Genomic DNA, 15,356 nt, shown 5'->3' with positions numbered 1-15,356 from the left:
CACACACACACACACACTGTATTGATTGTGAATGGAGTGTGTCATTTCGAGTTGCCAAGTAAAAAATAAAAAAAGTTTAATTTGTTGCATTCTCTTCTTCTTTTGAAGGATTTCATCCCTCTTCCACACGTCGTGGCATCCATGATGTGTTTCGCAGAGAAGATGGTCGGTTAATTGAAAAGAAGTCTTCTGAAATTCCAGTAGCAAACGGGGTTCAAGGACAGGAGGCAGAATTTGTTGTGATCCCTACAGTAGATGGAAAACCAGCTTCAGTGCCACATGGTGGAGCTCACATCTCCTTGGCTGTTCTCGAGCAGACCGAAGCGGTTTTACAACGACACTTAGACAAGATATATCAAGATGACAGCTGCATTGGTTGGAAATCTGGTTCTAAACTATCACCTCTGGCTCTGCGACCAAAGTCTCTGGCTGTCCCTGGAATGACGACATACTCCTCTCGGAGTGACACTTTAAGTCCTGTCATGTCCATATCTCCCCAAGCTACATACATGTCCAAGATCATACCAAATGCAGTCCTTCCTCCGCTAGTTGATGTGGTTGCCTTGAGTCGGTCCAGTGTTCGAACATTAAGCAGATGCAGTCTTGCCACAGCTAGTCCAGCCTCAATTCGTGGCTCATTGCATAGGGGGAGGGGTATGTCTTCCTCTAGTGATACTTGGAGCCAATCACAATCTACAGAGACAATAGTATCAGACTCTTCCACTATTTCCTCTAGAGGTGGTGATGATACTTTAGAAGCAAATGAGAAGTCTGGATTGAGCACTGGTAGAACATCTCCTGCTCCCAGCACTGGAACACAAGATGGTTCAGATGCTGCAAGCCTATGCAGCGGCCGCTCTTCTGTGCGGAGTGTTTCATTGCGAAAATGCAAAAAAGCTCCTCCACCGCCTAAACGTACCTACTCATTGCAGCAGCAGAAAGAAATGGGTCTTCCCCCCAGGCCAGACAAAAAACCCACAATGAAGGCGAACCATGGCAGAGACCCTTGGGTTCTAAGAACAGAAAAAGTTTCATCAGATAATGATGTTTTTTTACCATCTTTGGCTGGACCAAAGCACAATTCTCCTAGTCGGTCAGATAGAACCATGTCTCCATCCAGTGGCTACTCCAGCCAGAGTGGGACACCAACAATGCCTGTCAGATCTCTGCTGGATTCTCCAGGTTCTCGTAGGAAAACGCCACCAAAACCAGAGAGATCTAGTCTTAAATCAGCAGCAAACTTGTCTGTGAACTCTACATCTCCAGTTGAGAACAATTCCCCCCTCCTCGCCAGTCCTCCAAGAGCTGGTTCTTCTATAGGTGACCAAGAGGGACAAGTCCAGATTCCTCCACACCCAAGTGTGCCTGCACCTTTTTGCCCACCACCCACCAGTGCAGTAGAACTTGTTGTGACAACAGTAACTCCTCCACCATCACCACCAACTCATCATCCCACACCCCCTCCTACCAGAAAATCAGAGTCAGATACCGATACTGTACCATCAGTAATAGAAGAGACTGCAAAGAAAGGATCCTCGTGGCCTCCCCCTCCTCCAGAGACTTCTGACGTTCAGGACTTATCCATGGCAGATTTTCCTCCTCCTGAAGAGGAGCTGTGTTTGCCCCCACCACCGTCTGCTGGATCTGTAACTGAACATGCAAGTACAGAACCGGTTAGTGACCGCACCAATGACAAATCAGATGTGCCGAAAACAGAAATGCCTGTGTCAACATCAAACAATAAGCAATCTTTAAATGTTGTTTCAGCTCTTCAACCTGAATTGGTGCCTTTAATTTCAACAAAGCCTTCAGATACAGCTGAGCATGCACTTGAAATAGAGAATAATTCGGATTCTGTGCCTCCTTTAGCCACAGAGAACACAAACTCTATTGTGCCTCCCTCTACAGAACCTGCTATGGTGCCTCCGGTTTCTTTAGATACTTCATTTACTAATGGAGATGCGTCTATAATGTATAAGGCACAACTTAAAGCAACCGCAACTCTAAGCAGTGAGCCCAAAGAAATACTTGATGTTACCGTGCCACAACAATCCACTGGAAATCAACCACTAACCACTATGGAGCATAAAAATATCACTGCATCCTCTGTAACCACCGTGCCATCAACTACTGTGGAATCATCTGTTCCTAAGGTGCCGTCATCTGTTGCTGCTACTAGTGCAGTTCTTTCAAAAGCAGTAAGTTCACTCCCTCCCATGACAAGTACATGGAAGCCAGTCAGCGCACCAGGTTCTAAGAAAGAATCAGCAACCCGTCAGAGCATTGTAGTCGCACAAAATGAAGATGCTAATTTGCCTATAGTAACCCCATCCTTACTGCAGATGGTTCGCTTGCGATCTATACAGGCTAGGGTTCCACAGAGTCCATACTCTCAACCACTATCTGGGCTTCCTGCACCTCAAAAACCTGTTCGCAAATCCTTGTCCCACAGATCTTCTCAGGGGTCTGATTCATCCCCAGCAGAAAGCCCAACTGCACCGCCTGTTTCTCCACAGAAACCACCCGAGTCCCCTTCTACACACCGATCACCAGCCTCTGCTGCTAGCTTTGTATTTTCCCGGGGTTCAAAGAAATTTGTATTTGACCCTCCTACATCACAAAATGCAGAATCATCACTGAAGAAAGACCTAGTAGCAGAACTGAAAGCACATGGAGGTCCTCGAAGTCCAGATGAAAAACCCCCACTACAGAGGAAACCAAGCAAGATTCCTCCTCCTGTGGCACGTAAACCTTCAGTTGGGATACCTCGGACTCCCACAACCCCTTCAAACTCTACAGGCAGCACAAATGGCAGTGTGTTCTCACCAAGAGACCCAGGATTAGTGCCTTCCACTATTGCATCTGGGACCCAGGCAGGCCATGACCAATCACAAAAAAGCCACACGGAACAAGGTAATTTGAATTGCAAAACGCAATTTTTATTTAAATGTTTAATCCAGTTTTTTGCCTCAATATGACTCCATTTTTGTATGTAGCTCTAATAGGGCTCCCATTTAGGTGTATGGGGGCCTCCATTTTTTTTTCTGTATACATCTTATTTCATACAAAAATTGTGCCATGCTCCATCGCATTTAGGCCTCATTCACACGACAGGGTCCGAGTGTCGGCCGGGAAAATTGGCTGTTTTTGGCCGATTTTCCCGGCCGGTTTGCATCCGTTCCGGGCCGAGTTGCCGTTTTTACCGGCCGATTTGCATCCGTTTTTTTTCCCTGTCCGTTTTAAAATCGGATGAATTTCATTTAAATTTGTTGCCACACACAGCCCTTTGTAGATAATGCCACAGCCCCCCTGGTAGGTAATGCCACCCTGCCCCCTGTAGCTGACGCCACCCTGCCCCCTGCAGGCGATGCCACCCTGCCGGCGATGCCACCCTGCCCCCTGCAGGCGATGCCACCCTGCAGGCGATGCCACCCTGCCCCCTGCAGGCGATGCCACCCTGCCCCCTGCAGGCGATGCCACACAGCCCCCTGCAGGCGATGCCACACAGCCCCCTGCAGGCGATGCCACACAGCCCCCTGCAGGCGATGCCACCCAGCCCCCTGCAGGCGATGCCACCCAGCCCCCTGCAGGCGATGCCACACAGCCCCCTGCAGGCGATGCCACACAGCCCCCTGCAGGCGATGCCACACAGCCCCCTGCAGGCGATGCCACACAGCCCCCTGCAGGCGATGCCACACAGCCCCCTGTAGGTTGCACCCATCCCCCCCCCTTCCAGGAGAAGTCACTGACTTCAATGTCCATATATGGACAGTGTAGTCACTGACTTCTCCTGAAGAGGAATTCCCTGCCACAGGTCGGGAATTCCGCTTCAGAAGTGAGTGACGTCACAGTGTCCATATATGGGCAGTGTAGTCACTCACTTCTCCTGTAGCGGAATCCCCGGCCATAGAGTCGGGGATTCCGTGGCAGAAGTGAGTGACTTCGCTGTGTCCATATATGGACAGTGTAGTCACTCACTTCTCCTGTAGCGGCATCCCCGGCCATAGAGTCGGGGATTCCGCTGCAGAAGTGCGTGACTTCGCTGTGTCCATATATGGACAGTGTAGTCATTCACTTCTCCTGTAGCGGCATCCCCGGCCATAGAGTCGGGGAATCTGCTGCAGAAGTGAGTGACTTCGCTGTGTCCATATATGGACAGTGTAGTCACGCACTTCTCCTGTAGCGGAATCCCCAATCCCCGGCCGGGGATTGGGGATTCCGACTCCTACAGGGAGCAAAAAAAGAACCTCCTCCTCCTCCTCACATGCACTCTGCACTGTGAGGAGGAGAGAGAGCGCGAGTGACCCGGCCATCACTCGGGACACATTCCGGTGATGGCCGTGTATTACCCGGCCCCATAGACTTCTATGGGAGCCGGGCGGCCGGGCACCCGGCCGAAAATAGGGCATGTCCCATTTTTTGACGGCCGGTTTTCCCGGCCGTCAAAAATTTGGTCGTGTAAATAGCCCCATTAGGGGTCTATTATTGCTAATGCAGCCAGGTGCCGGCCGATTTATGAACGGCCGGCACCCGGCCGGGAAACCCTGTTGTGTGAATCCCGCCTTACTAATATACGTTATTTTAAAATGGTAAACATAGTTATTTTAAAAAATACCTAACTGGAATTCGCAGTAGCTTTCAAGGTGACACTTCTCCAGTTTTCTGATTACGGAGCGGTGTATAACCACATCTAGATTATCATGATGACCTTGAAAATTGTTATGGTCATTTGCATCTCTGTTGCCGAGTGTGAATTGGATTATCTTGCTAGTTGATAGAACTTTTCTCATTCAGACATTTATGTATGGGGTAAATAAGGTTCTGCTTCTCCTCTTTTTTTATATGGTCTGATGGGATCAAAATGGAGCTTTGTATGTTTAAAGCTACTAAACCACTAAAGTCACATCAGCCCTTCTATTAATAATGCTGTGTGGATGGCTCCTTAGTAGCTGGTAGAGGAAGGGTTATAAAGAAAAGGTAGAAAGTAAAATAAATGCAGCAAAATACAGAAAAAACCTGGAAGAAAATCTGCAAAAAAACTTGACTTTATGTATTTGTATAAATTTTTGGAAAGATCTTTTTTTTTTTTTTCAACAGTGTATCAATAAATTCACAAGAAATTAGTCTATATATTGACTGTGCCATAACAGATTATTTCTTAGAAGGCCTAGTTGTTTTTTTTGGCGCTGATTTTGATGAGGAAATTGTGTCTGAATCACAAAAACACACCCAAAATCTCCATCCATTGATTGATTTCAATGGGAGGTAGAGGCGTTTGTTTTCCCCAGCAGTTTTTGACCGCTCAAGGCGGGAAAAAAAGTGTCATGCCCTGTCTTGGAGCAGTTTCTGCCTCTAACCTCCATTGCAAACAATAGGGGGCAGAAAAAAAACTGCGCTGTTCGTTTGGAGCGTTTATTTTGCACGTGTTTCTTTGGGCAGTATCAAAAAAATGCCTCAAAAAAGATTGCATTTCAAAATCTGCAAATTAATTTTCGGCTCTGCAAAAAAATGTCGTGTCCACTAACCCTAACTGTTCTTCAAGGCTCCTCCATTTGCAACTTTACAGACATGGTGGTGTTGTTCTAGGCTAAATTTCGCCCATTTGAACCTATTTGGCTATTCCTTTTTTTTCTATTTGCGTATTTGCGACATTAGCTCTCTCAAGACAGAAATTAGGTCTTTATTTTCTTGGTAGTCTGATGCGTGGAATAGCTTCATCACACAAAACAAAATTTGGTTTAATATTTGCCTTTTTTGGAACTCCGGATTAGAACTTTAGAAACGGCAGTGCTCTACATACCTTGAATGTAGCTTTGTAGTCATATCTGAATAAATTGTGAAACCGTTATCTCACACAGGAAAAGTTCTCTGCAACAATAATCCCTTAACCCCTTAAGGACGCAGCCTAGTTTGGGCCTTAAGGCTCAGAGCCCATTTTTCAAATCTGACATATTTCACTTTATGTGGTAATAACGTCGGAATGCTTAAACCTATCCAAGCGATTCTGAGATTGTTTTCTCGTGACACTTTGGGCTTCATGTTCGTGGTAAAATTTGGTCGATATATTCAGTCTTTATTTGTGAAAAATTGCAAAATTTAGAGAAAATTTACAAAAAATAGCATTTTTCAGAATTTAAATGCATCTGCTTGAAAAACAGACGGTTATACCACCCAAAATAGTTACTAGTTCACATTTCCCATATGTCTACTTAAGATTGGCATCGTTTTTTGAACATTATTTTATAATTCTTGGACGTTGCAAGGCTTAGAACATAAACAGCAATTTCTCATATTCTTAAGAAAATTTCAAAAGCCTTTTTTTGAAGGTACCGGTTCAGTTCTGAAGTGGATTTGAGGGGCCTATGTATTAGAAACCCCCATAAAACACCCCATTTTAAAAACTAGACCCCTCAAAGTATTCAAAACAGCATATAGAAAGTTTTTTAACCCTTCAGGCATTTCACAGGAATTAAAGCAAAGTGGAAATGAAATTTGCAAATTTCATTTTTTTCTGCTGAATTTCAAATTTATTAATTTTTTTTCTGTAACACAGAAGGTTTTACCAGAGAAATACTACTAAATATGTATTGTCCAAATTCTGCAGTTTTTATAAATGTCCCACATGTGGCCCTACTGCGCTCGTGGACTAAAACACAAGCCCTAGAAGCAAAGAAGCACCTAGTGCATTTTAAGGCCTCTTTTTTATTAGAATATATTTTAGGCAGCATGCCAGGTTTGAAGAGGTGTTGAGGTATCAAAACAATGGAAACCCACCAGAAGTGACCCCATTTTGGAAACTACACCCCTCAAGGAATTAATTTATGGTTTTTGTTATCATTTTGACCGCACAGTTTTTTCACAGCACCTATTTGAATTGGGCTGTGAAATGAAAAAAAAGATTTTTTCCAATAAGATGTAATTTTTGATCAAAATTTCTTATTTTCACAGGGAAAAACATACCCCATTTTGTTGCCCAATTTGTCCTTAGTGCGGCAATACCCCATTTGTGGTGATAAACTGCCGTTTGGGCCCATGGGAGGGCTCAGAAGGAAAGGACCACCATTTGGCCTACTGGAGCTTTTCTGGTGCTAAGTCATGTATGCAGAAGCCCCTGAGGTACCAGTAGAGTTGAAACCCCCGAGAAGTGACCCCATTTTAAAAACTACACCTCTTAAGACATTCATCTAGAGGTGTAGTGAGCATTTTGACCCCACAGGTACTGTGTAAAAGATAATGCGCAGCAGATGGTGCAGAGTGAGATTTGCAATTTTATATATATATATATGGCATGTCAGTGTCCGATATAGTGTGCCCAGCATGCGCCACCGGAGATATACACCCCTTAAATTGTAGTGTGTGTTCTCCTGGGTACGGCAATACCCTACATGTGGCTGTTATCAGCTGCCTGGGCACACAGCAGGGCTCAGAAGGGAAAGATGAGGGGGGTAAGCTGTGCGGAGTGCATCAGGGTAAATTAAAAATCAAGGGATGTATGATACATTTTAAAACAATCTTTTATACAGAGCCCTGTTTTTTCGGGACACGTGTCACATTGGTATATTGTGTTCTTCCTTATCCCCCTCTTATAGCAGACTCTGCACCTCTTTTGACTCTTTCCCTTTCCACCGGTTTGGGGAACTTCTCTTGGAAAGTGTTGCCCTGGTACGATGCGTGTGGCCTCGCTTCCAGAAGTACTGGGTGCCCCCCCTTCCTGGTCCCTAAAGATTAGATCTTGAAATTCCAGGAAAGTTCCCCTCTGGCCTGCACATCGACGTAGCACGTACGCATTGTACAAAGCTATCTGTATGATGTGCCCGGCCAGCTTCTTATACCACACCGCATGGCGCTGTAGGGCTTCAGGACTTGATTTGACAAGTCCTTCCCTCCCATGTACCTATTGTAGTCCAGGATGCAGTCTGGTTTGGGGGTGGCCTTTCCTTCATATATCCTAAACCTGTAGGTATACCCTGATGCACTCTCGCACAGCTTATACATCTTCACGCCATACCTTGCCCTCTTACCCGGCAGGTACTGGCGGAATTGAACCCTCGCTTTAAAATGTACCAGGGACTCATCAATAGAAATACACTTCTCGGGGGTGTATGCTTGGGAAAACCGGGCACTGAAACGGTCTAATAGGGGTCTCCGTTTATACAAACGGTCAAAATGGGGTCATCTCGGGGTGGGCACGACTCATTATCAGTATAATGTGAGAAGCGAAGTATTGCCTCATTTATTTATTTTTTTAGGTTCCAGTTCAGTTCTGAAGTTGCTTTGAGGGGCCCATATATTAGAAACCCCTATCAAACACCCCATTTTAGAAACTAGACCCCTCAAAGTATTCACAACAGCATATAGAAAATTTATGAACCCTTTAGGTGTTTCACAGAAATTTAGAGCAAAGTAGAGGTGACATTTACTTTTTTTTTTTTGTCAGAAAATCCTCTTTATACCATTTTTTTTATAACACAAAAGGATTTATCAGAGAAACGCAACTTAATACGTATTGCCCAGATTCTGCAGTTTAGAGAAATATCCCACACGTGGCCCTCGGGCCGGTAATGGACTGAAGCAGCGGCCTCCGAAGCAAAGGAGCACCTAGTGGATTTTGAGCCCTCTTTTTTATTAGGCACCATGTCCGGTTTGAAGAGGTCTTGTGGTGCCAAAACAGTGGAAAACCCCCAAAAGTGACCCCAATTTGGAAACTAGAGACCTTGAGGAATCCATTGCAGTTTTCATGTCATGCATGCGACTTTTTGATCAGTCTTTATTCTATTTTTATGTGGCGCGGTGACTAAAAAACCGCAATTCTACTATTGTTTTTTTGTTCTATTTTTTTCACAGCGTTCACCGTGCGCTATAAATGACACATTCACTTCATTCTGCGGGGCGATACGATTACGGCGATACCAGATGTTTATAGTTTTTTTATGTCTTATGGCGTTTGCACAATAAAATACGTTTTGTAAACAATCATTCACTTTTTGTGTTACCATGTTGTAAGAGCCAGAACGTTTTTATTTTTCCTTCAAAAAAGCCGTGCGAGGACTTATTTTTTGCGTAACGAACTGTAGTTTCGATCAGTACCATTTTTCGGTACATGCGACTTTTTGATCTCTTTTTATTCCATTTTTTGGGAGGTGAAGTGACCAAACAATTGTGATTGTGGTGCGGTTTATTATTTATTTTTTTTACGGCGTTCACCGCGCGGGATAAATAACGAAATAATTTTGTAGTTCAGGCCGTTACGGACGCGGCAATACCAATTATGTATAGTTTATTTGTTTATTTATTTTAATAATAAAGACTGACAAGGGAAAAAGGGGGATTTTTACTTTTATTACTTTTAAAACTTTTATTTTCTTATTTTTACACAACTTTTTTTAACTTTTTTTTAACTTTTTTACTTTGTCCCATTAGGGGACTTGAGGGCAGGAGGCCCTGATCGCTATTCTAATACACTGCACTACATGCGTAGTGCAGTGTATTAGAACTGTCAGCTACTCACTGACAGCAAGCATAGTGGGTCCTGACTCTGTCAGGACCCACTAGGCTTCCGTCTATGGCATAGCCGGACGCCATTTTTTGGTGTCCGGTTGCCATAGTCACCATCGCCGGCCGCTATCGTGTAGCAGGCCGGCGATGGCGGATTAACCCCTAAGAAGCCGCGATCGCTATTGAACGCGGCTTCTGAGGGGTTAAATCTGCGGGGACCACCGCGATCGGTCCCGGCACATTGAGCAGTGATAGTCTGCTGTCGGAAACAGCAGCTATCACAGCTCATGCACGCGCCCCGCGCGAACGGCGCCGTGTTTACTCCATGACATACTATTATGTCATGGAGCGCGAACGATGCACTTACCATGACATAATAGTATGTCCTGGAGCGTTAAGGGGTTAAAGGGGTTTTCCCATGAGGGACATTTAGGACATATCCACATGATATGTCATATAGATGCAGGTCCCACCTGTTCTACCTTTTTCTCTCCCGCTGCTTCCCGGCCACTTCCTGACTACATGGCTGGGAGTTACAAAAACAGCGTGGCGCAGCGAGCTACGCGGTTTTCTTTTTCATGGTCGGAGATCACATGATTCAGCCACAACACAGAGAAGTAGAATGGAGTTTAGGTTCTAGAGATAGGCGTGGGTCTCAGAGTTGGGACCCGCATCTTTCTGACATTTATGACATATTCTGTGGATATGGTAGATAGAAGGACTGCAGCACTCAAATATCCAAAAGGTATTGGTCTTTATTCACCAAACAATAAAAACTGCAACGTTTCAACCCGTTGGGTCTTTATCAAGCTTGATAAAGACCCAACAGGGGTTGAAACGTTGCAGTTTTTATTGTTTGGTGAATAAAGACCAATACCTTTTGGATATTTGAGTGCTGTAGTCCTATCTACTCTGTGCAAGCGGTCCCTCTGGGTCTGGGACATTTGTGCTGCATGCACCATCCTTCACTGGGATATTTTGCCTTCTCCTCTAGACATTCATTTGGTTGTCATGCTGACTTCTCCTATATCCTGTGGATATGCCATAAATGTCCCTTATGGGAAAACTCCTTTTAACGTTTTAAATCAATGTAATGGTGCCTTAAAAAAAATCAAAAAAAAATCGTAATAATCCAAACTTGCAATGCTACCACACATAACCAATAGATCTGAAAAGAGTTCACCGACTAACCCCTTCATGGACTTGTTAAGTGGAAGCTTATGAGATCTTGTACAGAAAACAACAGCTTTCCAAACTTCAATTTAACAAGTGATTCAGATCCATATTTCATTGGTAGTCCAGGGAGGCAGGAAAAGCAAAATAAGTGATATTGACAAAGGGAGGCACGAAGCCGCTTAGTGCCCTTTCAGACCCAAGTTTGCAGGTTATAGGCCTACTGTAAAATTCTTATTGCTGAAAAGGCTAAGTCACATACCTGAAGCCTGTAAGAGTTGGAAGGTTTGGGAAGAACTGTAAATGCAAAATACACTTTAAATCGCCAACTTTACAGCCTTTGATAAAATGTACAGCTAAATAAGTGTTCTTTCTTTCTTTCAGCCTAAACCTGTCACAAGGAATATCCAGGATTCTGCGGTCTCAGGGATCCTTCGATGCTCCACCAGACCCCCAGAAACTGCTGGACTCACAACAATTGCCTTAACTGTGTATATATAGTCTTAAAGCAACAACAGGTGTTGATTTTCACTTTTATGACTTGTTACTTTATTATCTTTTAACTACTGTATTGGTTCAGCTTCAGGAACTTTAAGTGGAGCACCCTCTGGTGGAAAGCCAGGATCCTACACTATGGTGGCAACCTACGGTACAGCACCTTTGGATATTATTCTGGTGTAAATTTTATTTAAAACTGATCTGCTGGAGCAGTTAGGAAATGATTATAGGTGTAAACATAAATATGTCCTTCCTGCTGTTTTTATTAGGTTTGAAGGTCTTCAAATGCTGTTAAGCTTAGAATTCTGCACAATGTAATGTTAGAAATCAGCACTTCTTTCTATAATGCTGCAGCTACCTTGTAATCCTGTGGTATTCCAACTACTCTCTACACTTGGAGTCATTCCTGCTAACTGACACTTTGGAAATGAAGATCTTTTCTTCGTTACCTGAATTGAAATGATATATTTTAGGAGTTTCTACTTGTGCTTAGTAATATTGCAAATGATCTTATTATAAACTAGCATGCCATAGCAGTCACATTAACTACTGAATCCACAGTCTAATCTAGCAAGCACACAATGGAGCAAGGTGGGGATGGAAATAATAAATGAGTAGTAATTCTTACGTAGACCACTATAGGGAAGCAGCCTTACCACCTACTGCACCCTTCATGCCATGCTTGTCATAACAAGCAGAAATCTGTGTATGTTCTGGAAACACGAAAGATCATTATCAGATAAAACCTTCAATTGGCATGTCTATCCTTTAGGCTGGGTGCACAATGTGCGTTTTTGTTGAATTTTTAACATGCGTTTTATTGTTTTGGTTAATGAACTCCCATTGAGAGACGCGAGTTCACCTACCAAAACAAAAAAACGCAACAAATATGCAAAGTGTGAACCCAGCCTTATTCAAATAACTTAACCCATGTGTGTTACGGATTAGAATACGCACCTTATGGTTCGGTGTTAAAGTTTCAAAGCACATTCACACTTGGTAAATATCCTAAAATAAGCAGAGCGCTAATGCAGAGATCACTTGTAATATCTAGGTTTTGCTGATATGAAATACACTAACTTCAACAGACAATCCACAAAGTGCACAATAGTCACGTGCAATGACATGGAGAGCAACAGAAGCCCTGTATTTATGTCCGCTGATCGGCTGGATTGTGACAAGCTAATTACACTATTGATTTACTGCATAGAACCAGAGGCTCTGTGGGCACATGGCGGACACGGCTGGGTCTTGCCTTTAATGTTCATGGTGCACAGAATGTTGCTTCCCTGAGGGGATAGGTTAAATACAAATCACTGCACTGCCTTAAAGCCTATCAAACTGCCTTTATTACCTATATACTGTATAAAACATACAGCTTTTAGTTAAAAAAAGAAAAAAAATGTGTCTTTTGCTGACAGATCTATAAGCACATACAAATACAATCTTTTTCTTTTGGTGTTCTAATATATAGGAATGTTTTGTTTAATGGGATACTGTATTTAACCTTAAGGAGTGATGTTCTCAACCAGCCTTAGGCTCTGTTCACACAGCAGAATTTGCAGGCCGGGTCCAGCATTAAAATCCTTATTCCTGCTGTCGGCAGGAAGATTACTCCTCCCATTAACTTCAATAGGAGGTTCGGTCGGAACCTGCCCGAAGATCGAGCAGGAAGTTTCTGTTTCATGAGAAAAAGAAATGTCTGACTCCCATTGAAATTAATAGGATGCAGAATTTTGCGGCGCAATCCCGTGCAAAAATTCAGCTGTGTGAACAGGGCCTTAGTCACTACATCAATTGAAGAATGTTCCAAAAAGTCTGCAGGATTAAATAAGCACAAGGAAGGTTGTAACTATTACGTGTAACTCTTTCTGTTAGAACAAACTGTTGATTTTGTATAAATATAGACTTCTCGGGGCCTAGTCCTTACATTAGAGACCAAAATGCGGTTTTGCTTTTAGTTGAAATATATATATATTTGTCATATGCTTTTGATTGAAAATCTGTATAATCTTTTTATAAATGCTGTTACCAAATCGGTGTTGTTTTCTAGGATGCATAAGAAATCAAAGCAAGATTAAATGGGATAAGTCTTTATTTGATTTGACAGTATACAATGGTTTATTAAGAGCAGGCGGGCAGGAATGATGTGTGCAGATGAGGCCCCAGTCACATGCACCTATTTATAGAAATAGCAGGACAGATCATCTTTATCTTCTCACAAAGAGTTAAATGATGATAGATAAGCCACTGGATGGAATAAGACGTGTGCAATCAACTAATACTTCCCCCACGTAGAGTTTTACAGGTCACAGGCCCCAGCCTAGTCAGAAAATTATTTTCTTTCCACTGAGCAAACAAATCCTCCGAGATTTTAAAGTCCGCCTGCAGAGAGAAAGAGAAAGTGTTGTGGCACAAGCCGAGGATCTCAATGTGTTTGATGGAGGATTGTGAATAAAGTGCACAAATATGGAATGAAGAGAGAAAGTACCTGTAACTTTTCAAAGACTTTCTTCTTAGGTTTGAGCTCTGCATCAGGTTCTCCGCTCTCATATCCCTCAACATAAACTCGCTCTCCAGGAGCACATTCGGCAGGAGGGTCCAGAGGTTCTACCCGTTTATTATCTCCTTCTCTAAGAGGGATAAATAGAATACGGTTATACCAGAGCTATAGTAATCGCTTTAAGTGCCACAGCCTTTACCGGAAGATGCCCAGTGGTGTAGTGTGGGTATTATACATTACGCGTGATCTGAACTTACCAGACCTATACACATACCAAAACCACACATAGATAGATAGATATCTCTCAAACCTGAATATAAAGATTTTTTTATTCTTTAAATATTAGTTTTTGTTCCTTATTGGCATAATTTGCATTACAGCCGAGTACTTTCATGTGCGGTCATAGAGACACAGAACAAACCTCCGCAAGGCACAAAGACAGCCAGCCAGCGGTTTGTTCTCTTGCAGCAATGGCGGTAAATGACTAATTTGTTTTGCAAAGTATATTCACGGAGTAGATTTATAAGCAAAAAAACTAGACAGTCGACTGAGTTAGTTTCCCTTTTGAAACTTACACAAAATCTGATAAACAGTTCATGTACTCACATAGAAGCACAAAGCAGCATGCCTTGAGACTCCACTCCACGCATCTTCTGAGGCTTTAGGTTACACAGGACAACAATGGAGCGACCCAACAGCTCTTCTGAGGGCACATACTTCACTAATCCACTAACCACGGTACGTGGACTCTCTTCACCCACATCTACAGTTTCCACATACAACGTGTCTGCATCTGGGTGCTGCAAAGCAAACAGAAGTTGTAATAAACACAACACACCCTGTTGTGTAAAGACTTCAATAACAGACAGATCTACTGCAGTAGGATTGAGGCTGTACGGCCCAATTCACATCGCGTTTGTGCTATCCGCCGAGCGTATATGTTTTTTTAATAAAAAGTGGACCATTGAAAACTTATACAAATGTGTACCATTTTCTGTTTGTCTTTTTTATAGCGTGTACGTTTAGCGTAATACTCATACGTCAGTATACATTTCTGTCAGTTTTTTCCCTAAAAAAAAATGTATCTTTTTTTTTTTTTTTTAAAGAGAACAGTAACAGAAAAAAAAACCCCCAAAAAAATACTGTATGTAAACTGATACAAAAGTATAGCATGACGTTTGCATATGTCATCCATTTTAGATCAAAGCTAAAAAAAACGTTACGTCGCTTTTTTTCTTTTTTTAAGTACAGAATAGCGTAGCAGACTACGCTTTTCAGCGAAACAGTATCCCAATGTAAGCCATGACAAACATAGACCAAACAGATGCTATTTTGGCCTACGTTTGACCCATTATAGTTGAAATACTTTTTTAGTCTTTCAAAACGTATCGGCGGTAGCACAAACGCAATGTGAATTGGGCCTTAAATATTAACTCAGGCAGCCATTAACCCCTTGGAGACACAGCCTGTTTTAGCCTTCAGGAAACAGCCTATTTTTTCAAATCTGAAGCATCACTTTATGTGGTAATAATGCTTTTACTTATCCAAGCGATTGAGATTGTTTTCTCGTGACATATTGTAGTCTGTTAGTGAAAAAATTTGATTGATAAATTCAATATTTGTGAAAAATACAAATTTAGAGTAAATTTTTAAAAAATTAGCATTTTTCAAAATTTTAAATGTATCT

At 42.7% G+C, this 15,356-nt stretch overlaps 2 protein-coding genes across 3 annotated transcripts in view; one reads left to right on the top strand and one right to left on the bottom strand.

Moving 5' to 3' along the window:
- The window catches only part of NHSL3 (NHS like 3), a 50,620-nt gene extending 36,979 nt beyond the window's left edge, over window positions 1-13,641 (top strand). Inside the window, exons 6-7 of the mRNA XM_075853106.1 lie at window positions 109-2,913; window positions 11,053-13,641. Of these exons, the coding sequence (XP_075709221.1) occupies window positions 109-2,913; window positions 11,053-11,057 (2,810 nt within the window). The 3' untranslated portion in view covers window positions 11,058-13,641. The remainder of the gene's footprint in view (window positions 1-108; window positions 2,914-11,052) is intronic.
- Window positions 13,244-15,356, bottom strand: part of YARS1 (tyrosyl-tRNA synthetase 1) — a 60,930-nt gene continuing 58,817 nt past the window's right edge. For both annotated transcript variants that reach the window (XM_075853114.1, XM_075853113.1), the window contains exons 12-14: window positions 14,276-14,469; window positions 13,658-13,799; window positions 13,244-13,551 (exon numbers count right to left, since the gene is read on the bottom strand). In XM_075853114.1, the coding sequence (XP_075709229.1) occupies window positions 13,441-13,551; window positions 13,658-13,799; window positions 14,276-14,469 (447 nt within the window). In that variant the 3' untranslated portion in view covers window positions 13,244-13,440. The remainder of the gene's footprint in view (window positions 13,552-13,657; window positions 13,800-14,275; window positions 14,470-15,356) is intronic.

Source organism: Rhinoderma darwinii, chromosome 2, assembly GCF_050947455.1.
Source record: "Rhinoderma darwinii isolate aRhiDar2 chromosome 2, aRhiDar2.hap1, whole genome shotgun sequence".
Lineage (NCBI taxonomy): Eukaryota > Metazoa > Chordata > Amphibia > Anura > Rhinodermatidae > Rhinoderma > Rhinoderma darwinii.
The sequence above is the reverse complement of the archived record's forward strand: the minus strand, read 5'-3'. Positions and strand labels throughout refer to the sequence as shown.